This window comes from Somniosus microcephalus, chromosome 16 (genome assembly GCF_052327205.1).
Source record: "Somniosus microcephalus isolate GS21.2 chromosome 16, FLI_Smic_1.0, whole genome shotgun sequence".
NCBI lineage: Eukaryota > Metazoa > Chordata > Chondrichthyes > Squaliformes > Somniosidae > Somniosus > Somniosus microcephalus.
In genome coordinates, this window is record NC_141002.1 from 34,228,853 (window position 1) to 34,255,265 (window position 26,413).

The 26,413-nt window shown below is 44.4% G+C and overlaps 1 protein-coding gene across 2 annotated transcripts in view; it reads right to left on the reverse strand.

Annotated features, from left to right (window-relative positions):
• Nucleotides 1-26,413, reverse strand: part of ptprz1a (protein tyrosine phosphatase receptor type Z1a) — a 346,830-nt gene that overhangs the window by 134,952 nt on the left and 185,465 nt on the right. For both annotated transcript variants that reach the window (XM_086008797.1, XM_086008795.1), the window contains exons 3-7: nt 24,661-24,840; nt 24,236-24,384; nt 10,404-10,499; nt 7,420-7,486; nt 5,727-5,884 (exon numbers count right to left, since the gene is read on the reverse strand). In XM_086008797.1, the coding sequence (XP_085864923.1) occupies nt 5,727-5,884; nt 7,420-7,486; nt 10,404-10,499; nt 24,236-24,384; nt 24,661-24,840 (650 nt within the window). The remainder of the gene's footprint in view (nt 1-5,726; nt 5,885-7,419; nt 7,487-10,403; nt 10,500-24,235; nt 24,385-24,660; nt 24,841-26,413) is intronic.

The following is a 26,413-nucleotide window of genomic DNA, read 5'->3' on the forward strand; positions in this document are numbered from 1 at the left end:
GGCTGCCATTTCTCGGTACGGTAGTCCCGGGCCAAAACTGGTTGACCTATCTGGAAGGTTCTAGTTGGCCTTTCATTCATGCTTTGAAATTGCCGGTTCTCTACGTCCCTTCTGACGTTTGGCTTGACCAAATCCAGCCGGCATCTTAGTCTTCTATTGAAAAACATCATGGCGGGGGTTTGGTTTGTAACCACGTGTTGCATTCCTGTACGCAAACAAGAAGTTATCTACCTTATGTTGTAGATTTATGTCTTCATTACCCATGGCCTTTATGGCCTTCTTGAAAGTCTGGACAAACCTTTCAGCTAATCCATTGGTGGCGGGATGGTATGGGGCGGACGTGTAGTGCTTAACCCCATTGTTTTTTAAGAACTTCCTGAATTCTTCGGATACAAATTGCAGTCCATTATCACAACAGATCTGTTCAGGCAGCCCATTCCTGGCGAATATGGTCCTTAATACTGTGATGGTTTTTTCCGTGGTGGTGGAGGACATCTTTATTACCTCCGGCCACTTGGAGTGTGCATCCACCGCGATTAAAAACATTGAGTCCATAAATGGACCAGCAAAGTCGATATGTACCCTTTGCCATGGAGATGAGGGCCACTCCCATGGATGTAGAGGGGCTTGTGGTGGGGCGTTTTGGACCTTCTGGCATCCTAGACAGCTCTTGGTCATTTCTTCGATGTCTCCATCGATACCTGGCCACCACACAAATGCTCTGGCTAAGTTCTTCATTTTCACTCCACCCAGATGCCCCTCGTGAAGCTCCTTTAGCACTTTATCCTTGAATTTGAGTGGAATCACCACTCTGGATCCACACATCAAGGTTCCTCGGCACACTGACAGCTGTTCTCCTCTTTGCGAGAATGCTGGCAACAGTGGTTCACCATGTGCTGGCCATCCCTTCACCGTTAAATCGTAGACTCATGAGAGAGTCGGGTCATTTCTCGTTTCCTTTTCAATGGTAGAATTTGTCACCGGTAGACATTCCACTATGGTCGAGTGGAACATCTCCACTGGGTCCACTGTAGGCGCCTCTTCTACCGTTGGCAACGGTAGGCGCGATAACCCGTCAGCATTTCCATGCTGTTTTGTTCCTTTGTATTCTATGTCATATTGGTGTGCCCCTAGGAAAAGGGACCACCTCTGTAGCCTTTGCGCTGTCATAATGGGAACACCCTTTTTAGGGTTGAATATGGAGACGAGGGGTTGATGGTCAGTCAACAAGGTAAATTTTTGTCCGTGTAGGTAATGGTTGAATTTCTTCACCCCCCACACCAGGCTGAGTGCCTCCCTGTCGATCTGGGCATAGTTACGCTCAGCTGAGTTCAATGAGCGTGACGCAAAAGCTATCGGCCGCTCCGAGCCATCAGGGAATCTATGCGATAATACCGCTCCCACGCCGTAAGGGGATGCATCGCACGCCAGTCTGATTGGCAGTGATGGGTTGTAATGAGCCAACACTTCCCTGGACGTGATCAAGCCTTTGCATTTATGGAAGGCACGTTTACATTCTTCGCTCCATTTCCAAACTACTCCCGTTTGTAGCAGTGCGTTAAGAGGGTGCAGAACCGTCAACAAGTTTGGTAAAAATTTATGATAGTAATTTATTAATCCCAGGAACGACCTTAATTGTGAGACATTTTCAGGCGCTGGGGCCTTTACGACCGCTTCAATTTTTTCAGGTGACTTATGCAATCCTTCTTCGTTAATGACATGGCCACAATATGATATTTGTTTCTGGAAAAATTCGCACTTGGGGCGATTTGCTCGTAGGCCCCGTTCTCTCAGCCTCGTGAGCACCTGCTCCAAGTTGGCAAGGTGCTCGTTGTCGTTTTCTCCTGTTACAAGGATGTCATCTAGGTAGCATTGAGTCCCCGGAATCCCTTGCAGGACTTGCTCCATAGCTCTTTGCCAGATAGCCGGAGCTGATGCCACTCCGAAAACCAGTCGATTGTACTGGTAGAGGCCTTTGTGTGTGTTTATCGTGAGATACTTTTTAGAGGCCTCCTCAACCTCCATCTGTAGATATGTCTGTGCTAAGTCAATTTTGGTGAAACGTTTCCCTCCGGATAGTGAGGCGAAAATATCTTCTATCCTCGGAAGAGGATACTGTACCATGTGAAGAACCGGGTTTACAGTCACCTTGAAGTCCCCACAGATGCGAATTTTTCTCTGTTCTTCAGATTTATCATTATTTAATGTTTTCTTCATGACCGGGACGATGGGTGTTGCCCACTCGCTCCAATCTACCTTGGGTAACACGCCTGCTTTTTCCAAATTCTCCAGCTCTGCCTCGACGGCTGGACGAATTGCGTATGGCACCGGCCTTGCCTTAAAAAACTTGGGAATTGCCGCATCTTCCACTTTTATTGAGGCGGTGGCGCCTTTCAGGGTTCCTAGTTCCTGTTGAAACACTACTTTGGCGTTAGCCAAGATTTCTTTTAATCATCCAGGTATGACGTCATCATCATTTTTTTTCTTACTGGTCACCGTCAGTGCCTGAATGGAGTGCCAGTCTAAACATATTTTTCTGATCCATTCACGTCCCAACAACGGTGGACCACCATCTTGCAGAACGTATAAATACAACTTCTGTATTTCCTTGCCGTTGTATACAACAGGCACCCTTATTTTCCCTCTGGGGTATACTTTCTGCCCCGTATATGTCTTCAAGATAATGGATGTGTCTTTCAAAGGTATATGCGGAAATAGCCGCTCGTAATCCCGTCGACTCATGACGGTCAGAGCTGATCCTGTATCTAGCTCCATTTTGACTGGGGACCCCGCTATCATGAGGGTAACCCAAATGGTCTGGTAATCTTCTTTGGCAATTACATTATGTAATTTGAGACAGCTTAGTGTCTTGTTTCCGGAGTCGCTATCGCTCTTCTGGTCTTCGGAGCTACTGTCTGTCATCATTTGTACCTTTCTGTACTTTTTCTTATTGACCTTTTTACTGTCAGCTGATTTTTTTCCAGATCTGCATACACGTGCAATGTGTCCCATCTTTCCGCATTGCCTGCATGCTTTGTCCTTGAACCAGCAGTCCTTCTGGTCATGGGTGGATCTGCCGCAGCGATAACATCTCTCGAAACCCTGTGTCGTTTCATGGGTGCCGAAGTCCTGTGGCTTTTGCTGTATCTCTGCAGCTCCTCTTGCTGCTGCTTCGTATGATACAGCCACACTGAAAGCCTTGTCCAGTGTCAAATCTTTCTCAGAAAGTAGTCTTTTCTGTGTTCCTTCGCTTAGGAGACCGCAGACGAATTTGTCTCGTAGAGAATCTGCCAGTCCTGCGCCGAATTGGCAGTGCTTTGACAGCTTTCGTAATTAGGTGAGGTAATCAGCGTTACTTTCATTCTTGTGCTGATTCCTCCTGAAGAATTTGAATCATTCCACTATCAGCAGCGGTGTTGGGTTTAAGTGCTCCTGTAAGGTATCAACAATCTCCTTAAAATTCTTGTCCATCGGTTTGGCTGGGGTGATCAAGTTTCATAACAGCCCGTATGTCCTTGCGCCCATCAGATTTAGAAGTACCGATGCCTTTTTATCATCCGCTACTTCATTCGCCTTGCAATATACCTCCACTCTTTCCACATATGTGGTACAATCTTCTATATCACTATCGAAAGCAGTAATATTGCCAGTCTTCGGCATCTTGAAAATCTAAAATGGCGCTTCCCGCGCTTTTCCTCCATCCCCGATGGATCAAAATGGCGCCTCCCGTGCTTTTCTTTCTTCCCCGCCGAGTTAAGATGGCGCCTCCCGCGCTTTCCCGCCGCTGCCGCTGCTGCCAACGCTGTTCTCCGCGGTTCCCGTTGCGACCTGCAGCTTTTCGCGGTATTTCTATTTTTTTTAAAAATATATATCTCTTCACTAGTTTCTCCGTTACTTGGAGAACCGTTCCCGTCGTGGAGCGGACCCTCTGGGACTTTCCCCTCCCTCTGCTCGGTCCAAACGCTGACCTGCTTTGCAGCACCGGCCGCGCCCTGAGTGCTCCACCCTCTCTCTCTCTTTGCTTCTGCTTCCGACTCGCTGCCCGGCCCCGTTGCAGAGCCACCCGATCGAGCTCTAGCCCGCCGCAGCCCAGGAAGGATCAGTGCACTACCTGCCACCAGCCCATTTAGCTGGTGAAACCACAGTTTTGTTTTTTTTTTTTGCTTCTGGCTTCGACCTTCGTCTGAGGAATTGATCCCCTTGAGGTGCTGCCGAATTGCAGGTAAGTTCGTTTCTAACTCGTCGCTGGAGACACGGAATGCAGGAGTTGATTTAACAAGTGTTTACTGAACAAAGTCTGGAGGTGAACTAACTACACAAGACGCTACACAGGCTTATATACCCGAGTGGTCACTACTGGTACTACCGTATACAGGGGCTTCAAAAATATAGTTCCTCTTAAAAGGTACATACACTACAATTGTGAGATATTTTCAAGGGCACTGATGATGATGGAATAGATGGCAGGTGAACTTGAGATGACCGACGCGATCTGTCAATGGTGAGAGAGGTTTTTCCAATGAGGTGACACTGGATACAGAGATTGCTCCAAACACTTGCAACCTACATAAAGCTCAATCTCTCTTCCAAATGCAGTAAGCAACAGCTTCTAACCTTGGAAAGTGAAGACCTATGAAATGGGAGCTTTTATAGACCATTTGCAGCTGTCAAGTTAATAAATCATCCCATGCTGACACAACACCCGACCTCCTTACCTGACATGATTCCAGAGCAGCGGGGATTCCGTTGGCGAACTCTAAGGGGTAAAAATTGGGTAGTGCCCCCTTTGGCTAACGTCGCACTGCGTTACTGCAGGCCTTCCTCCCCTTATTAAAGGGGAGAGGCCTGGTGCAGCGCATCACGGCGCCCAGCTGGGCCACCAGGGATTGGGAGTGCCGGAAAATGAGCCCGGCACTTGGAGGTGGGCAGCTGCTCGCAAGCGGCCAGCAACAAAATTGGCCGCCCGCCACCTCCCCTTTAACTAGCGCCGCCCCGGCTGCAGATAGGCCCCCCTGACCCCGTCGGACATAGTGTCCGGCGGTAAGTCAGGGGGCACCACCCAATATTACAGCCGGGGCACTGCGCACGGTGATGATGTCATTGCTGCATGGTAACCTCCTGCTGAATTTTGCGGGAGGCATTAGTGGCGCCGTGCCCAGGCACTAGTTGATTTGCGCCAACCAAATCAACCAAATTTAGCCCCCTAAAAATCTAAAGGTAAGCTTAAAATACTACTTAATTGCCTCTTAACAATCCAGCTAATGATCTAAATTGCCTCCTCTGCCGCTTGGGAGGCTAGCGTGGAGGCAGGTTGACAGTGGGATCCTGACCCACTGTCAAGCATTTCAAATTTCACAGCTGACCCGCCTCCGATCCCGTCTTCTCAGCGCCGGTAAAATTCCGGCCAATGTTCCGGAATTGGCTTGAGTGGTATTGAGGATTGGGAATAGGGAGCAGAGCACCACAGTTATAGCTGGCGAGATCTACATGGGAAATCTCAGTTCACTGAACAGTTGTATAACACAGAAGGCTGCTTATCTATATATTGAAAGACATCATAAGGGCGATAAATGATATATATTTAGGGATTCGGAGATTTGCTTCCCTTTCTCCATCGTTCGTTATGTACAATTGATTACACTTCTGTCGCATTCTCTAATTTTTCTATGGGATGCATTAAGTTATGATGTTTAAAAACTACAACTTTGAAAGATAATTGAAGTTACCTGGTTTTCAGAAATTGGAACAGTCTCTTTAAACACAATCCATTGGACACTTTCTGTACAGGGAGGTGTAGTAAGGGAACCGTTATAACTATAATATTTGTCCGTCGAGTTTGGAAGAAGATTCAGCAAAATGAATGGCTCCACTGTAGCCCGTTTTCCTAAAATGAAGAAAAGCTTTGGCTGACAATCCGTAATGAAGAGAATAAACACTGTTTTAACTATTAAGTATCAATATTAATGCTACTACATTATATAAGCAGCAGATGTTCATATAATGGAATGTATTTATCAAGCAATACAAGGGGTAATTTCGACTTCGTGCAATAGTGTAAAACGGATCATTAGCGAGTCGGCAGCCTTTTTTTACATCTCTCCCGATTTTTCCTTCAATTGACTTCAATGGAAATTTTAAAAAAATCAGGAGAGGTTTAAAACTGGCTGCGATTTACTATTTTACCATTTTACACCATCACACAAAGTCAAAATTACTCCCACAGTTTTATAAATTGATCAACGGGCACGTTCTATTTCTGAAATTACAAGTTGATTTATTTGCTTATTCCACAGGCTCGCTCTCTCACTGGATTTGAATTTAAATTATGGGATAAACAGGTGCAAACACTCAATGTGCTCACCTGAAATTCTGCTCTCCACTATTGGACTGAAAGCATTTAAAATAAACTGGATTAATGGCTGCCCTAAAATAGCAGGTTGAAGAATTCCAGGTGCACACATTAAACATTCACGTTTATTATTCCACAGCATGGCTTCAAGGACGCGGTCTTTTAATTTGTGGTACAGCTCTCCAGCAATAAGACGTGGAACTGAAAGGATAAGAAAATGATTTGCTGAGCTACATTTACATGTGTAAAACTGGCTTGGATGGCATGCGAGTTAAAGATCCCCAAGGTGTTTTTGTATTGTTTATTTTGGATTCCAGGGGATGCATGTCTGTGAGCGGGCTCCCTGCAATGCTTGGAAACTATGGCTCACTTATCCCAGCAGCAAAATATCAACCAACAAAAAAAACTTAGCGCCGACCTGGTGTAAAAGGGAGGTTGTGGACCCCAATCAATGGGGTTCAGGCCAGGGAAAGGTCCAGGCCTGGATCCCTGAAGAAAAGGAAGGTTGTTTTTCAAAGTTTTTTTTTACTAATCAGTTTCCTTACACAGGTGGCTGGGATTGGAGGGGTGGGCCTGGGCCTGGGCTTCCCCCTCTTCTCCCCCCCCCCCCCCAATGCCAGGGGGCACTGGAGTTTCCAGCCACATGGTTCAGGTGGGTGGCAGAGTTCCACCCATTGTAGTGCTTGCACCTACCTACCCCATGCTAAAGAGTTAGCCTTCCATTAGCCCCGCAAACTCCAGTGGGGTCAGGGCTGGAGGCCACTGTCAGGCACGATCCCAAAGTACCTGCTGGGATTGCAACCCGAGGATTTTCAGTCTCTAACCAAAACCTTTTTACTGATGTCAATCCATTTGTTGTGTATTTCCAACATTTTCTTTCTTTATTTTAAAAGTATTGGTTAGCATTTGTTCATTACATGTACGGAAACCTTATGTCCTTTTTTACATTGTTCCATGATCCCGTATAATAATAACATGAATTTCATTTTGCACAAGCAGGCCTTTTCACTTCTTTCAGCCTAGATGCATTAACATAATTCCCTCCGCGACCATTTATTCACAGAATTTACCGTATCGGCTAACCATATCCACACCACGTATGACATTGTCATAATCCATATTGTTCTCTGGGCCAATCTGTAAAATAGAGATATTTTCAACAATGAATATGTGCTTCAATGCACCCTATTTTATCAGCCTGATGCACTTTGGTGATGAAGCGTAGATATGGAAGGTGTTAAAGAGGCCCCATCTTCTTGGCATAGTGTTATCAGTTTGTTTCAGATTTGTTTACAAGCGCATGACACAGTGGGAAATCACACTCAAGAATCACATCACTTTGGTGTATTGTAAAAATGATTTTAAAAATAACACACTATTCTTCTGGTTCTGCTCCCAGCATCTCTTTTATTACTAAGCTACTATTAGTACTACATTAGGAATAACCAAGCATCTTACTTTATGCTGTGATAAAAGATTTTCTCGCGGTAGGAATCAAAACTTCATGAAAACAGACTGAATTCTGTACATATTTCATGTACAAATGTCTACAAGTTCATAGGTACAATGACCTATCATTTAAATAAATGGGTAGAATTTACAAATCCTGGTGTGAGCTTTGTGTGACAGGAGCATACATCAGGAATTTGATGCAAAGGTCAGTGCGTCCTGCATGATTTTCTATCAAATCATGTTAATGGGTGGAAGATCGCACTAGGCTTGTTGACTGCCACACCCAACCACAGATATCCATTCCCATTGCACAAAGCTTAGTCTGGGAGGACTAATTCGTAAAATATACCCAAATATCTCATATTGATTCATTTATCCCATAATAGTCTCCTGGAAACTATTTTTGCTAGAAAGTTAGATTGAAATAATTGCTGAATCTCAGCACGTATGAGAATAGATTTTGTTCTTGAGCCCCTGATCAATTTTGAGTCGGATGCTGCAATACTAATACCCACCTGACCACCACTGTCCTAATCGTTTACAATTTTGCAGAGTCAGTTTAATTTACACAGTGTGGGTGAGCTCCAAGCTCATACTGGTGCGACAGGATGGGAAGTTAGTGGTCATGTCTGGGTCTGTTGTAGACTAATTGATAGAGATCAATTGCTCTGATTAGTCAACACTCCGTTATCATTGTAACATGTGACCACCAGGATGGTAGAAGGTGAACTGGATGGACCGTGGTCTTTTTTTCATCTAGCGATTCCTATGTTCCTATATATAGCGCCTTAAAAGGTTGATGGGCAAATTTAAGGCAAGTGGTCACACATGGAATAAATTACAAGGGCTGCTAATAGATTTAATCATTGCACAGGGTGTTTGGAGTACAAAAAATGCCTGGCACAGTAAATGTGGATTCAGGAAAATAAGTCTGTGGCCAAGTGCTGGAGTGTAATGCTCCAAACCTCTTCCCACCCTCTGAAGAATGGAAAAGTGGAGGTGAGGCAACATAAGCTGTTAGCAAGGAAGGGAGTCTGTCTTGGATATCCTCCTCATAGGACAGCAGTGCCTGGTAGGTGGCAGAGGACCATTGCTGTCACTGGCAATGCCATTTTAACTGCTGCTATCCTTGCGACAGATGGTAAATGGCAGCAGATGGCACATCTCAGCAGGCGGCTGTCTGCTGACCCAAATTCTGTATAGCCATCAGATCACTGGCAGATAAATGTGGATGAGAGGGTATCAGCAAGTAAGCACAATCTGCCTCTGGTGCAGCCTGACCTGCTTGGCATCTCTCCGTTGTTCCTTCTCTATTTCCTTCCAAAAGCATAAGTAAAGGGGAGTCCCCATTGGAAAACCTATTGTCCCAACTTTGTGGACATAACAAAACAATGGCAGTGGCAGAACACCTGGCACAAAGCTTCCAGAACAAATAAGTGAAAACAGAAAAGAAACAAAAAAAAAAGAAAAAGATTCAGAAATAGCCTCAAAACACAACTACAAATCCTTGTCTTTATAAAATCTTTAAATGCACTTCTGTAAACAGGATTATTGACATTATTGGGGCTTAATTTTAATTAAATGAACTGCAAACTGGTGGGTGTTTCTGGTGCCAATGCAAAGTCTACCAAATACCTAAATGGTGGAAATCTGGTGCAACATATCGCCACCCATTTCTGATTGGTCATGTACATTTTGCCCCCGTCAATCTGATGTAACCAATCAGAAAATATGCCCTATGTTGTTCAAATCTGAAAAGGAAAAACATACGGCCTATCAAGGAGAAGATAAATACAGATTTGGACACAGCTTTTGACATCTAAAGCATTCAGGTGTTGCACTCTGATCCTTTGAAGGCTCAATTGCATTTCAGTTTCTCCAGGAAAAAAAAATTCCATCATGTCCTTACGCTATTTTTAAAAATTAAGAAACTTTATTCTTAAGGTCCAAAGTGCAAGGTTGAAAAGTTCAAGCGAGAAGAGGAAGTAAATCAACAAATATTGACCAGGCCATTCTAAGCTTAGGCTTCAGAACCTGTAAATCGTAAAAAGGGAGAAATCACTGGGAAGTAGGAAATTGATCAGAGTTGAGGTCCTGGGAAGGAATGAATATGAGAGAGTAGAATGAGTGCACCGCTCCCCAAAATAGGGAATTTCACAGGAGACAATAGTCCCAATTTTCAGCTCTAAAATAGGGCGACAAGTTGGTGTAAATGTAAACAATTCACACCCATGAACAAACTTCTTTTTTTGGATAAAAGTATATTTTATGAATTTGTATTTCCTGTATGGCGCTGTGCCCGCAGTGGGCACATATTGGCAATTTGCACGCACGGTGCCCCCCAATTTACCATCTGTTAATTCTCTATGTGCTCCCAATGAACAAGGGAGTGCACATTTGTAAAATTTACCCTCTAGTGTTTGCACCCTTGCATCTAATTAAAGATTTGATACCAACATTCAGAGATGTGGGGCAGATCTGAAGAAAATGGAAAATAAATATTAACCTTACACCATGCACAACAGGGTTTAAAGCAACACAGCATTCTAAAGAAAGGATCAATGATTTTACTCAAATAGTGCTTGCATTAAAACTTAATTACCTCAAATAAAACAGACAGAGCTTTCAGACTGCCTTGTCCTTGCACTGCATCATCAAAACTTTTAAAAAGATTTGACTCAAAGCAGAAGATCTGCATCTGAAAACACATTTATAGAAACCAATTACTATTCTCATCTTTTGTGCATAGAACAAACATTAGTTATGGTTTTAGGTACCAAAAGATGCATCATGTATCTATTTTATTTCACAGTTTATGCACAATTCTATTATGCAATATCTAATTTTATCATTCATATATAAATACACTTCCTTACTATTACAGCAACTTTTAATTACCTGCATAAATAAGTACATTACACGCATATAGGAAACAGATGGATGCTGTGAATTAGAACAATGTCCTATCATCTCAGGGAACTGGATTAGAATTTAGCCCAGGTCAGAACGATGGGTTGAAAGTTTCCTTTCTCTCTGCTGGCTGGAAGGCTCAAAGTGAAATGAATTTGGGTAATTCAAACTAAATTCCCAGGGAGCACCAGATAATTCAACACCAAACTGGCTACCCAACACAATAAAGAATGCCTAGTGTTGTAAATGGAAATCAAAATGATCCAGTAAGCAGGATGGGGCTGAGCAAATATTCCCTAAAAATGAAAATGAAACAAAATCATAAAATGCAATATGTTTTTTGACATTTGACCTTCAGAAACATAGAAACCATTGAAAAATAGGAGCAGGAGTAGGCCATTCGGCCCTTCGAGCTTGCTCTGCCATTCAACATGATCATGGCTGATCCTCTATCTCAATACCATATTCCCACTCTCTCCCCATACCCCTTGATGCCTTTTATGTCTAGAAATCTATCTCCTTCTTAAATATATTCAGTGACTTGGCCTCCACAGCCTTCTGTGGTTGAGAAGTCCACAGGTTCACCACCCTCTGAGTGAAGAGATTTCTCCTCATCTCAGTCCTAAATGTCCTACTTCGTATCCTGAGACTATGACCCCTCGTTCTAGACCCCCCAGCCAGGGGAAACATCCTCCCTGCAACCAGTCTGTCTAGCCCTGTCAGAATTTTATCTGTTTCAATGAGATCCCCTCTCATTCTCCTAAACTCTAGTGAATACAGAACTGAAGAAAGTGACTACAGTTAATGTGAATAAAGGTTGGGTTCTGAACCTCTTTTGAAATCTGAATTTTAAAAACTTTGATAACTGAATTTAGAAAAATGAATTTTGCCCTAAACCAGACCAAATTTGGATGCGTTTAAGAAAGTAGCACCTACATGCAATTCATTGTTTTATGTCCATTCCCTATAGCACAACAGTTTAGCCCATTGAACCTGGATTCAACCTTTGTTTAACCAGTGAAGTGGGATTCATCTAGTTTCTCAGAAACAAAGTAAGAATTTTCTGCTTCAATGACCAGAGTCATTCAGTATATTTTCAGGCTGATTTATCCAACAGAAAAGATTGATAGTAAGGCTCCAGTTTAGTCTGGGACAGAGAGCCACAAATTCTATTTCCATCTTAAAATGTGCCAATGTCTTTTTTAAACCAGTTTAAGGCATGGGTCCCTGAGGACCTGAGTTATGACTCAGAACTCTCATTCTCACTTGGAAAAACAGAAGCAACTTTATCTGCCACGGAAAATGGTAATGGATCTAGAATTAACGGGCTTTCTGGCGAATTAGGGTCAGGCCTCTTGAGATATCTTAGCACTTGGCCTTTTTTTTTTTTTTTTTACATAGAAGATAGGAGCAGGAGTAGGCCATTCGGCCCTTCGTGCCTGCTCCGCCATTCGATGAGATCATGGCTGATCCTTTAATTCAGTATCCCGTCCCCGCCTTCTCTCCGTAACCCTTAACCCCTTTTGCCCGTAGAAATATATCTAATTCCCTCTTAAATATATTTAATGAGCTGGCGTACACTGCCCTCTGTGGCAATGAGTTCCACAGGTTCACCACTCTCTGAGTGAAGAAATTCCCCCTCATCTCTGTCCTAAATGGTTTAGCCCTTATCCTTAAATTATGTCCTCTAGTTCTGTTCTCACCCGCCAAGGGAAACATTCCTTCTGCATCCAGTCTGTCTAGACCTGTCAGAATTTTATACACTTCTATGAGGTCCCCTCTCAATCTTCTAAACTCCAGTGTGTACATCCCTAAACTACATAGTCTCTCCTCATAGGTCATTCCCGCCATTCCTGGTATCAGCCTGGTGAATCGCCGCTGCACCCCCTCCATGGCAAGAACATCCTTCCTCAGATGAGGCGACCAAAACTGTACACAGTACTCGAGGTGTGGTCTCACCAGTGCCCTGTACAGCTGCAGCAAGGTATCCCTGTTCCTGTATTCTAACCCTTTTGCTATGAAGGCCAGCATACCGTTTGCCTTCTTGACCGCCTGTTGCACCTGCATGCTCGCCTTCAGTGACTGGTGTACAAGAACACCCAGGTCTCTCTGTACTTCCCCCTCTCCCAATCTATTGCCATTTAAATAATAATTTGCCCTCCCGTTCCTGCACCCAAGGTGGATAACTTCGCACTTGTCCACATTATAGTGCATCTGCCATTTATCCGCCCAATCGCCCAGTCTGTCCAAATCGCTCTGGAGCTTCCTGGTCTCTTCCTCTGAGCCCACCCCCCCTCCTAGTTTAGTGTCGTCTGCAAATTTGGAAATGCTGCATCCGACTCCCTGATCCAGGTCATTAATGTAAATTGTGAACAGCTGGGGGCCCAGGACAGATCCCTGTGGTACCCCACTTGTTACTGCCTGCCATTCAGAAAATGAGCCGTTTATTCCAACTCTCTGTTTTCTATCTGACAGCCAGTTCCCTATCCACGCCAAAACTTTCCCCTTTATCCCATGAGCCTCAATTTTCCATGCTAATCTTTTATGTGGGACCTTATCGAAGGCCTTTTGGAAGTCCAGGTACACCACATCTACTGGCTCTCCCCCATCTATTCTACCAGTTACTCCCTCAAAAAATTCCAATAGATTAGTCAAGCACGATTTACCCTTTGTAAATCCATGTTGACTCTGTCCTATCCTGTCCCCATTTGCTAAGTGCTCCGCTATTTCATCCTTAATGATGGACTCCAGCATTTTGCCCACAACTGATGTAAGGCTTACAGGTCTGTAATTACCTGCTTTTTCCCTACCCCCCTTTTTGAATAGTGGGGTAACGTTAGCTACCCTCCAATCCATCGGCACTGTTCCCGAGTCTAATGAATTCTGAAAAATCATCCTTAGTGCATCCGCTATCTCTAGGGCCACCTCCTTCAGTACCCTAGGATGCATGTTATCAGGCCCTGGGGATTTGTCCACCTTCAATCCCTTTAGCTTCCTTAACACCATATCCTTAGAGATATTGATTTGCGTCAGTTCCTCCTTTGCCAATGTCCCTATTTTTCCCGATATCCCAGGGAGGTTTTTTGTGTCTTCCTTCGTAAAGACTGACCCAAAGTATGCATTTAGTTGATCTGCCATTTCCTTATTTCCCATTATATATTCCCCCGTATCTGACTGCAATGGACCAACTTTGGTTTTCACCAGTCTTTTCCTTTTGATATACTTATAAAAGCTTTTGGAGTTAGTTTTTATATTTTCCGCCAGCTTGTTTTCGTAAGCTATTTTGCCCCTCTTGATTATGCCCTTTGCCCTCCTTTGCTCTATCTTAAACTGTTCCCAATCTTCCGCTCTGGCGCTTTTTTTGGCTATTTTATACGCCCTATCTTTGGATTTTATGCTGTCTCTAATTTCCCCTGTTATCCACGGTTGAGTCACCTTTTTAGATTTCCTTTTATGCCAGATTGGTATAAACAATTTTTGCAATTTTGTCATTCTATCTTTAAATGTTTGCCATTGTTTATCTACCTCCAGTCCTCCCAGGAACGTTGTCCAATCAGACCTACTCAGTTCCCGTCTCATGGCATCATAATTCCCCTTGTTTAAATTCAGGACCTTAGTCTCTGAGTCAATTTCTTCGCTCTCCATTTCGAGTGAGAAATCGATCATGTTATGATCGCTCTGACCCAAGGGTCCCCGTACAACAAGATTACTGACTAGTCCCTTCTCATTGCACAGCACCCAGTCCAATATAGCCTGCTCCCGAGTTGGCTCCTCGACATATTGATCCAGATAACCATCCCTCAAACACTCAAGGAATTCCTCCTCCTCATTATTTTTACTGATTAGGCTAGTCCAATCTATATGTAAGTTAAAGTCACCTATGATGACAGCTGTGCTCTTATTGCACGCTTCTCTAATTTCCCTCGTGATGCCCTCCCTAACCTCTATTTTACTATTTGGAGGCCTATATACCACTCCTATTAATGTTTTTCGCCCCTCGCTATTTCTTAGCTCCACCCATATAGATTCTGTATTAACTGAGTTAATATCCTTCCTTTCAATTGCATTTATCCCCTCTTTTACTAGCAATGCTACCCCTCCTCCCTTTCTTTTTTGTCGATCCTTCCTAAATACTGAATACCCCTGTATGTTAAGCTCCCAGCCCTGCTCACCCTGCAACCATGTTTCCGTAATCCCAATTAGGTCATAATTATTAACCTCTATTTCCACAGCTAATTCATCTACCTTGTTCCTGATGCTTCTCGCATTAAGGTATAAAACCCTCAGGCTTTTTTTATGCTCACATTTTTTATGAATTAGTTTGGCCCTTTGTTTTTTGTTCCTCACCCTTTTATCATTTATTTCTGTCTGCCTTTCACTTTCCTCTATTTCACTACATAGGTTTCTAGCCCCCTGCCATACTAGTTTAAATGCTCCCGAACTGCTTTATCAAAAATTACCCCGAGAACATCAGTTCCATCTCTGCACAGGTGTAGACCGTCCCTTTTGTATAGGTCACACCTACCACAAAACTGGTTCCAATGCCTCAAAAATTTAAAACCCTCCCTCTTACACCACTGCTCAAGCCACGTATTTAGCCTAACTATCCTGTTCTCTGTACTCTTACTAGCACGTGGCACTGGTAGTAATCCAGAGATTACTACCTTCGAGGTCCTACTTTTTAGCTTGGCTCCTAACTCCCGAAATTCTACTTGTAGGACCTCTTCCCTTTTTTTAGCTACGTCGTTGGTACCAACATGTATCACGACAACTGGCTGTTCCCCCTCCCCCTCCAGAATGTTCTGCACCCGCGCCGAGACATCCTTGACCCTTGCACCAGGGAGGCAACATACCATCCTGGAGTCTCGGTCGCGACCACAGAAACCCCTATCTATTCCCCTTACAATCGAATCCCCTATTACTATAGCCCTGCCACTCTTTTTCCCTCCCTTCTTTGCAACAGAGCCAGTCATGGTGCCATGAGCCTGGCTGCTGGTGCCTTCCCCCGATGTGTCACCCCCCCCGACAACAGTACCTAAGGCGGTGAACCTGTTGCTAAGGGAGACAACCCCAGGGGATTTCTGCACTACCTTCCTGCCCTTGCTCTGCCTTTTGGTCACCCATGTACTGTCTACGCTGGCCTTAACCTGCGGTGTGACCAACTCACTAAATGTGCTATCCACACCCCTCTCAGAATCGTGGATGCTCCAAAGTGAGTCCATCTGCAGCTCAAGGGCCGTCATGCGGTATAAAGGATTGCTTATGAAGGGAATGAGGTAAAAGTGTTGTTTTGAACCATAGGAAGGGAGATCATGATGTCACTAAAAGTGAGGATGTATTCTTCAATAAGATCTCTTGGGAGGAAGGGTCCTCTGATAGGACAAATAGACTGGAGGCAGCATACATTGCTTGATACCAACTAAAGTAGTGATGATATAGAATCGGAAGAGGTAAGGCATCCACAGTTAATATATTGAATGAATCTATGTTGTTGCTTACTTAACTCAGGTTACCTCAGCCTTAGCTCATCAGCTGCTGAAACCCTCACCCATGTAGTTGTTACCTCTAGACTTGAATATTCCAATGCTCTCTTGGCCGACCTCCCATCTTCCACCTGTAGTGTATGTGCCTTTAAGTCAGAACTACTTTTTACAGCTCCTGTATACTGTAGTACCGGCAGTGACCACACCGGTATATAAGCTTTGCGCATGCCTCTGTACCCCAGTCTAGGGATTACCCTCCTCCAGTAAAGACCTGTTATTTGTTAATGTACAGCATCCGTGTGATTATTTATCCACTGAACCACGGGTCTAACAGTGGCGACGAGTGTCGATTCGAATCTAACTGCAACATAATTTTTTTTTTTTTTAAAGTCGAGGCCAGGAACACGGGCGTCGACCACGAGCAACCGCCCAGCAGTCAGGCAGAGGTCCAACTTCGCTGGGGAGGCTGTGGAGAGCCGGGCTTGGTTCCCCAGCCACAACGAGCAGTAAGAGACCGACGACAGGTCCAGAGCAGACCCTTCCCGAGCAGCAGCGGCTGGAGCCGACTGACGGCAGAGAGAGAGCCGAGCAGCGTCGACGGGGTAAGACAGAGGGTGAAGAGCTCAAGGCGCAGCCGGGGGTTGAACACCGAGCGGCGTTGAGGAAAAATACTGCAAACCGGAGAGAGAGAGAGGGTAAGAAACAGTCGGGTTCTAGACTGAGCGGCGTCGACAAATATCAAGAGAAGAATGCGCAGAGCACAGCCAGGGATCACAGGCTGATCAGGGTCCGCGGGGCGAAGCAAGGGGAGACGCCATTGAGCCGCGGAGAAGCAGAGAGAGCGCGGGAGACGCCATTGAGCCGCGGAGAAGCAGGGAGAGCGCGGGAGATGCCATTGAGCCGCGGAGAAGCAGGGAGAGCGCGGGAGATGCCATTGAGCCACGGAGAAGAAGGAAGAGCATGGGAGACGCCATTTTGAGAAGCCGCAGCGGAGAAGAAGGGCAAGCGCGGGAAGGAAGGAAAGCGCGGGAGATGCCATTTTGTGCCAGCGGAGAAGAAGGGAAGCGCGGGAGGTGCCATTGGTGATAGTTAACGCACAATCAAGGGTGCCGAAGATTGGCAGTATCTCTACGTTCGACAATGAAGTCGAAGATTGGGCGACATATGTGGAACGTATTGAGGTGTACTGCAGGGCGAATGAAGTGCCAGATGCTAATAAAGCACTGGTTCTGTTAAATTCCATGGGTGCAAAAACTTATGGGTTACAGCGAAATCTAATAACCCCAGAGAAGCCGGTAAACAAGAATTTTGAAAGCATAGTAGAAATCCTACAGGACCACTTAAACCCCACACCGCTGCTGATAGCAGAACGATTTAAGTTCCATAAAAGGAACCAACACAAAGACGAAAGCAATGCTGAGTACCTAACGGAACTGTGCAAGCTATCGAAATACTGCCAGTTTGGAACGGGACGAGCAGACACGTTAAGGGACAAGTTTGTGTGTGGGCTACAAAGTGAAGGAACCCAGAAACGACTTCTATCAGAAAAGGACCTTACGCTGGACAAAGCTTTCAGTATGGCAGTATCACACGAAGCAGCCACAAGGGGTGCTGCAGAGATACAACGGAGACCGCAAGAATATGGCACCAACGAAATGACCTATGGAACAGGGAAGTGCTATCGCTGCGGCAGAACAACACATGACCAGAAAGATTGTTGGTTCAAGGACCAAGTGTGCAGACAGTGTGGGAAAGCAGGACACATAGCAAGAGTCTGCAGGTCTGGGAAGAAAACCAACAGTAAGAAATCTCCACAGGAGAAGTACAAAAAGGTACACCAGGTGATGGACAGTGGTTCAGATGAACAGAAAAGTGACACAGGCTCCGGAAGCAAGGAGCTGGGTTGTCTGAAACTACATAATGTAACCGAAATGGAGGATCACCAGACTATCTGGGTTACACTCAAGATAGACGGAGTCCAAGTGGAAATGGAATTGGACACAGGGTCAGCTCTAACAGTCATAAATCAAAGAGACTACAAGCGGCTATTTTCACACATACCCTTGAAAGCTACAGAGATTGTCTTGAAGACGTATATGGGGCAAAAAGTCTACCCCAAAGGAAAAATAAGGGTGAAAGTGACATATAAAGGCCAGGAAATACCTAAAATGGATATATATGTATTGCCAAATGGAGGACCACCGCTGCTAGGACGTGAATGGATCCGGAAGATACAATTAGATTGGCATTCCATACAGGCACTGAAGGTTGAGGCCAAAAAGGAGGACGACGTCACACCTGGACGACTGTCAAAAATGCTAACTGACACAAAAGAATGTTCCAGGAGGGACTAGGAACACTAAAAGGAATAACAGCAACAATTAAAATAGAGGAAAATGCAAGCCCTAAGTTTCTGAAGGCCAGACCAGTGCCTTATGCGATCAGACCAGCTGTTGAAGCAGAGCAGGAAGCGTTGGAACGTTCAGGAGTACTGTCCAAAGTGGACTGGAGCAAGTGGGCTACACCCATCGTTCCTGTAATGAAGAGGTTGTTGAGTAATACGCCTGGGGAACCAAAGAAGGTCCGCATCTGTGGAGATTTTAAGGTGACAGTGAACCCAGTCCTTCACACGGTGCAATATCCGCTTCCACGAATTGAGGATATTTTCGCCTCGCTATCTGGTGGTAAACGCTCCACTAAAATTGATCTAGCCCAGGCGTACTTGCAAATGGAGGTAGAAGAAGCTTTGAAACATTACCTTATGATCAACACTCAAAGGTCTCTATCAATACAACCGGCTGGTGTTTGGAGTAGCCTCGGCTCCGGCTATCTGGCAAAGGGCGATGGATCAGGTCCTGCAAGGGATTCCCGGGACCCAGTGTTATTTGGACGACATCTTGGTCACGGGCGAAAATGACAGTGATCACCTCGCTAACTTGGAGAAGGTGCTCACCAGATTAAAGGAGTATGGGCTACGAGCTAATCGCCACAAATGCGAGTTTTTCCAGAAACAGATCTCGTATTGCAGCCACGTCATCAATGAAGAGGGGTTACATAAGTCCCCTGACAAGATTGAGGCAGTAGTCAAGGCTCCAGCACCGGAAAATGTGTCACAACTGAGGTCGTTCCTCGGGCTGGTAAACTATTACCACAAGTTCTTACCAAATTTGTCTACGGTATTACACCCGCTGAACACCGTCCTGCAAACAGGGGTACCATGGAGTGGGATGACGAACGTAGACGAGCTTTCCAGAAGTGTAAAGAATTGATCACATCAAAAGAGGTGTTGGCCCATTTCAACCCAGCACTACCAATTCATTTGGCATGTGATGCATCACCCTACGGCATTGGAGCGGTGCTGTCGCACAAATTCCCAGACGGGGTGGAGAGGCCAGTAACCTTTGCGTCTCGGTCACTAACCTCAGCCGAGCGCAACTATGCCCAGATTGACAGGGAGGCCCTCAGCCTAGTATGGGGAGTAAAAAAATTCAACCACTATCTGCATGGGCAGAAGTTCACCTTGCTGACTGACCACCAACCACTTGTCTCCATCTTTAATCCTAAGAAGGGCGTGCCAGTAATGACTGCACAGCGGTTACAAAGATGGTCCCTGTTTCTAGGGGCGAATCAATATGAAATAGAATATAAAGGCACGAAACAGCATGGGAATGCTGATGGGCTATCGCGCCTGCCACTGCCTACTGTGGAGGAAGCACCAGCAGTGGACCCTATCGAGATATTTTATTTGTCGATAATTGAACGATTGCCAGTAACAAACGCGGATATAGAGGAGACCCGCAATGATCCGACGCTGTCACGGGTATATGAATTGATGGTGAGGGGATGGCCAACACATGGCGACTCACTGTTGCCAGCATTCTCATCCAGAAGAGAACAGCTGTCAGTATGCCAGGGGACAGTGATGTGTGGATCCAGAGTGGTGATTCCACCCAAGTTAAGGGAGAGCGTGCTAAATGAGCTACATGAAGGTCATCTGCGGGGAGTGAAAATGAAAAGCCTTGCTAGGGCTTATGTGTGGTGGCCGGGAATCGATCAACAAATCGAAGACCAACTAAGAGCTGCTTAGGATGCCAGAAGGTCCAAAATGCACCACCACATGCCCCCTCTACACCCATGGGACTGGCCCTCCTCTCCATGGCAACGGGTGCACATTGATTTCGCTGGTCCATTCATGGACTCAATGTTCTTAATAGCAGTGGATGCCCATTCAAAGTGGCCTGAGGTGATAAAGATGTCTTCAACCACTACAGAGAAAACGATTGCAGTCCTACAGACCATATTTGCCAGAAACGGTTTGCCAGAGCAGATCTGCTCTGATAATGGACCACAGTTTGTGTCCGACGAGTTCCAAAAATTCATGAAAAGGAATGGGGTAAGGCATTACACATCCGTCCCGTATCATCCAGCCACCAATGGATTGGCTGAGAGGTTCGTACAAACCTTTAAGAAGGCGATAAAGGCCATGTGCGACGAGGAAATTCCACTACAGCATAAGATGGACAATTTCTTATTAGCCTACCGAAATGCGGCACATGCAGTTACCAACCAGACCCCGGCCATGATGTTCTTTAACCGAAGGTTGAGATCTCGTCTAGACTTGCTCAGACCAAATGTGCGAAGAAATGTTGAGGACAAACAATTCCAGCACATCAATGAGAAGCCGACAAGGAGCTTCAATGTAGGGCAACCAGTCTTGGCCCATGACTATCGAACAGAGAAGTGGCAACCCGGAACGATATGTACAAGGCAGGGGCCATTAATGTACACAGTGGATGTCGGGGAGAACATTGTGAGACGCCACGTCGATCAGATCTTAGCGTCACAGGAACGCGTCAACCCCATGTCTCGAGTACCTGGGGATGAACCCGACATACCGGTAGCATCTACTTCAGACCCAGTAGCAGTGGAACCCGATGAACTACCCGATGAAAAGGGGTCAGAATCGCCTCTGCACCAAGAACAAGAACCTCCAGAAAGGCACTATCCCGAAAGGGTCAGGAAGCCACCCCAAAGACTGAATCTATAAATGGACTTTTGTTATTTAATGTACATGTAAAAATGTAATTGTTATTTGAATATTAAGGGGGTATTATTAATCTAAAAGGGGAGGAATTGTAGTGTATGTGCCTTTAAGTCAGAACTACTTTTTACAGCTCCTGTATACTGTAGTACCGGCAGTGATCACACCGGTATATAAGCTTTGCGCATGCCTCTGTACCCCAGTCTAGAGATTACCCTCCTCCAGTAAAGACCTGTTATTTGTTAATGAACAGCATCCGTGTGATTATTTATCCACTGAACCACGGGTCTAACACCACCCTACATAAACTTCTGCTCATCAAAAACTCTGCTGCCCGTATCTTAACTCGCTCAAAGTCTCGTTCACCCATCACCCCCGTGCTTACTGACCTACACTGGCTCCCGGTCCGACAATGCCTCAATTTTAAATTCCTCATCCTTGTTTTCAAATCCCTCGATGGCCTCGCTCTCCCTATCTCTGTAACTCTTCCAGCCCTACAAGTCTTTGAGATCTCTGTGCTCATCCAATTCTGGCCTCTTGTGCAAGCCCGATTTTAATCGCTCCACCATTGGCGGCCGTGCTTTCAGCTGCCTTGGCCCTAAGCTCTGGAATTACCTCCCTAAACCTCTCCCTCTCCAGCTCTCTCTCCTCTTTTAAGATGCTCCTTAAAACCTACCTCTTTGACCAAGGTTTTGGCCATCTGTCCTGATATCTCTTTCTGTGGCTCATTGCCAAAATGGTTTTATTGATATCGCTCTTGTTAAGCACCTTGGAATGATTTACTATGTTAAATGCACTATAAAAATGTAAATTGTTGTTTTTAACTACAGAAACTGGAAAATGCAGTTTTCCTTTGGCTGTTTTTTTAATTTTCCAATTGATTTATGGGTTCTTTATGTGCCAGTGATAATGACATCAAAGAGGACAAACATGAGCCAAACCACAGCACCATAGAAAAAGTGTTTGCTCAGGGGGAGAAGAGATGTATAGAAAGGCAGTAGTCAGCAGAATAGATAGGTGCTTTTGTAGTGACAACCAAGGGTCCCAAATGGTGAGTTGCCTCCCAGTTATCAGGTAAAGGATATTACGGAGCAGGTGCAGAAGATTTTGGAGGAAAGGGAAATAGCCGGAAATTGTGGTCCACGTTGGAACCAATGACATAGGAAGAAATAAATTTGGGGTCCTGCAAAAGGAATTTCAGCAATTAGGAGATGGATTAAACAGCAGGACCTCAAGAGTTACTTAAGGATTACTTGTGATGTCATTTGGTAGCCAGTATAAGAATAGTAAGATAAGGGAGTTAAATGTGTGGCTGGAGATATGGTGTAGGAGAGAAGGGCTAAGATTCCTAGGACATTGGGACCAGTTCTGAAGCAGGTGTGGCTTGTACAGGACAGCCGGGCTTCACCTGAACAAAGCTGGGATCGGTGTGCTTGCTGAGAGAATAAAGGTACAAGGAGTTTAGAAAAGAGAAAAGAGAAAAACAGATCATAAAGAGGGATTAAAATGAATATGATTGCCAAACAGCCAGAGGGTGGTTTGACTTGTATGTACATAAATGTACCAAATAATGTGAATAAAATTGGTAAGCTACAGGCACAAACTGCTATGGGAGATTATTATATAATAGCGCTGATAGATATGGCTTAATATAGGGTGGGACTGTAAGCTGAACCTTCCTGGTTACAAAATATTGAGGAGGGATAGAGTAGAGAAGGGTGGCAGTGTTAAAAAGATTCTATTACAGCACTAGAACATAAGATGACATGGGGGTGGTGCAAAAGCTGAATCTATTTGGTCAGAGTTAACAAATAAGAAGGGGACTGTTGGGAGTATATTATCGACTGCCAGACAGTGGAAAGAAGGTAGAAGAAGAGATAAGTAGCCAAATTAGAAAGACAATGCAAGAACAACAGAACCATAATAATTGGTGATTCTAATTATCCAAAGGTACAGTAATAAACATGGCAAAGAAGGTAAGGATTTCTACAATGTGTCCAGGACAGGTTTCTAGATCAGTAAGTTTTTAGTCCAACAAGGAAAGTGGCAGGATAGCAAAATACTGCAGATGCTGGAAATCCGAAATAACAACAGAAAATGCTGGAAAAACTCAGCAGGCCAGGCAACATCCGTGGAGAGAAAATAGAGTCAATGTTTCAGGTCAATCCCTTTGTCAAGACTGGAAAAGCACAGGGAATGAAATAGGTTGAAAGGCCAGGCTGGGAAAGAACAAAAGAGAAGTGAAGAGACATTAAGAGGTATTCAAAACAAGACGAGATGGTGATAGGACTAGTGGAGACAAAAGACGGCTCTAGATTAGGTGTGAAATGCGCTGGCAGAATGGGAGACAGCTGCCATGTGGGAGAGAGAAAAAGGGGGGGGGGGAGGGCCAAAACAAAGGTGTGGATAAAAAATAAGTAAAAATGTAATGGGGGCCGAGGTTATGATCTGAAATTGTTGAACTCGATATTGTGTCCAGAAGGAAAGTGGCAGTGCTGGATCAAGTTCCAGATATTGAGGTGGAGCAAGTAGGTAATGTAAGGGTAGGGGAACGCTTATGAGACAGTAACCAGAACATAATTAGGTTTGAATTAAAAATTGAAAAGGAGAGGAAACAGTCAAAGATAAAGATGCCTGACTGGGTTGGGGGGGGGGGGGGGGGAGCCAATTTCAATGAAATAGAAAGGGAACTAGCCCAAACAAACTGGAAAATAAATTTGCAAATAAGGTAGTGCACAACAATGGGAAATGTTTGCTGACATAACAGCCGTGCCTGCACTTGAAAAATAATCCATTGGTTGTAAAGCGCTTTGGGATGTCCTGAGGACTTGGTAAGGTGCAACACAAATTGAAGTTCTTTTATTTCTTTCAATTCATGGATAACATTCAAATGCAATGTGGATGTGTTGAGTCTTGGGTATGGCACCGCTTTCCTTATAAAATCATTGTTAAGTAAGAGTTAATCTAATATTAAGTACAAACACAAGGCGCTCCTATTACCTCCAAAGGAAATTTTTGTCCATCTATGGTATGTTCTGATCCATCCGATGCATTACACTTTCCCCAGTGGAACATTATCTTGCCCGCTTTGTATCTAGATTTCATGCCACCGCCACTGATATAATACTCATCTGTCAGGTTAATTTCCACTGGCGATCAAGAATAAAGACAGTTGTCATTACATAGCCTGCCGTAAATATTAAGAACAGACATCAGGTGTATATGTTTGAACAGTGCTAAGTGTCATGCATTTCAGCAGCAAAGCATGCTAAGAAAATGGAAATAGGAAGAAGTAAAAGACAGCTTAATTCTAATTAAACTGTTACAGGTCAGTCCCAAATACAGGGTCAAATACCTTGAAAGGCAGCTGTGATATTTTACATGGAAATAATGCAATGTATTGAAGTAGAAAATGAAAGCTGCACCTGTTTTCCCATTATTGTGAATGACTGCATTTCCACTGGATTCACGTTCCCAGCCTTCAAACAGCAGCTTTCGAAAATTCACGTTTACTTGAGTAAAACCATCATCGATATTGATGGGCGATTGTTTAGGGCCAGTGCAACTCGGATATTTCTTCACCCAGTTCTTTTGATTTAAGTGACCTGAAGAAAAGCATCAAAATATCAGCACACTGGTCAATGATTTCATCAAGGCTGGTTTGAAATACTGTATGGGGAAAAAAATCAATCATTTTTAAATCTATTGTTTTGCAAAAAGCAGTTACCCTGTTTTATCGAGGATCTAAAGCATTACTGAGTTACAGCAAGATAATCCAGAATAGAATGCAGATAGAATTAACAGCCGACTACTGTTATGAGGGTGTAATGTAATCAAAGGATTCTAACTACTTCAGAAATCAGATAGTTATCCATTACTTAGAATCACAACATTGTATTACAACCACAACATTGTTTCCTTTATGTAATGTTGAAATTAAGGTTACCTAACCTGCCTGGGCACTTGTTTACAACCAGACAGATATTACTTTCGATTGACTTCATTGACAGGCGAGTGGGTTATGTTCAAATGACCCCTGATCGTGGATGATGGGGTCTTTAGGACGAAGTGTTGTATTAGAACACTGTACACTCCTCAGGTGAAAATTCAAGGGTGAGTGAAGCCAAGCGCTAATGAAGTAAATAGAATTACTTCAATGGCGGGGATTTAGATTAAGGGTTAAGGACAATCAACCAGAGAGTTTTGCTTGGTGTTAGTGCACAGCTCAAACCTGGGTTCAGTATCATTATGATTGTATAGATAGGGTAAGACCCTGCAAGAGCTTTGAAGGCAGAGCCAGACAGTTGTGCTAGAATCTATTACGGAACAGGAAGAAGACATCAGTCACAACTTAAGAGTAGTTATTTGGGTGGAATTGCTTTGTTCTTCTAGGAGGATAAATGGGACACAGGGGTATGCTGGTGCACTGAGTTTGGCAGGTTGATGGGATAAATACACACAGTAAGTCTTGGCAAAGCATGTTGTAACTAAGGATTTGGAGTAGGCCTACACATAACTGAGTGAGAGTACTGCCATGCATTCAACTGAATGCTATAGTACAAAGCTAGAATTAGTCCCAGATTCCTGGCACAATAGATTGTTTGTACATTATTCTTGTTGAATAAAAATTAGTCGGTTAACTACATTGGAGTGTCTGTGTCCTGACTGAAATAATCTCCACTCTTTCTTTCTAGCTTGTAGAGCTGAAGATGCTGTGGTTGGATGTAACAGTTAGCTACAGTACAAGCCTGTATCCCCTGGCTGAGTATTGTTGTTTATATATAAATTGTCATTAGGTTCATTCAGGCAGGGGGAGTTCAAACAGTAAGTGACCACCTTTCAGTATCTTGATTTGCTGTGTCAAAAATTTGCTGTTAAACAATTATCCTCCCCACTGCTGAGCTGGGTGACTCGTTCGACTGGTTTTTCAGCTTTGACGGTTTCTGCTAGTTGCTGTTGTTTCTCTAAACAATAGCAAAATACTGCGGATGCTGGAAATCTGAAATAACAACAGAAAATGCTGGAAACACTCAGCAGGTCAGGCAGCATCGTGGAGCGAGAAACAGAGTTAATGTTTCAGGTCGATGACCCTTTGTCAGAACTGGAAAAGATTAGAGAAGTAACACATTTTTAAGCAAGTGTGGGGCAGGGGAGGAGAGGAAAGAACAAAGGGAAGGT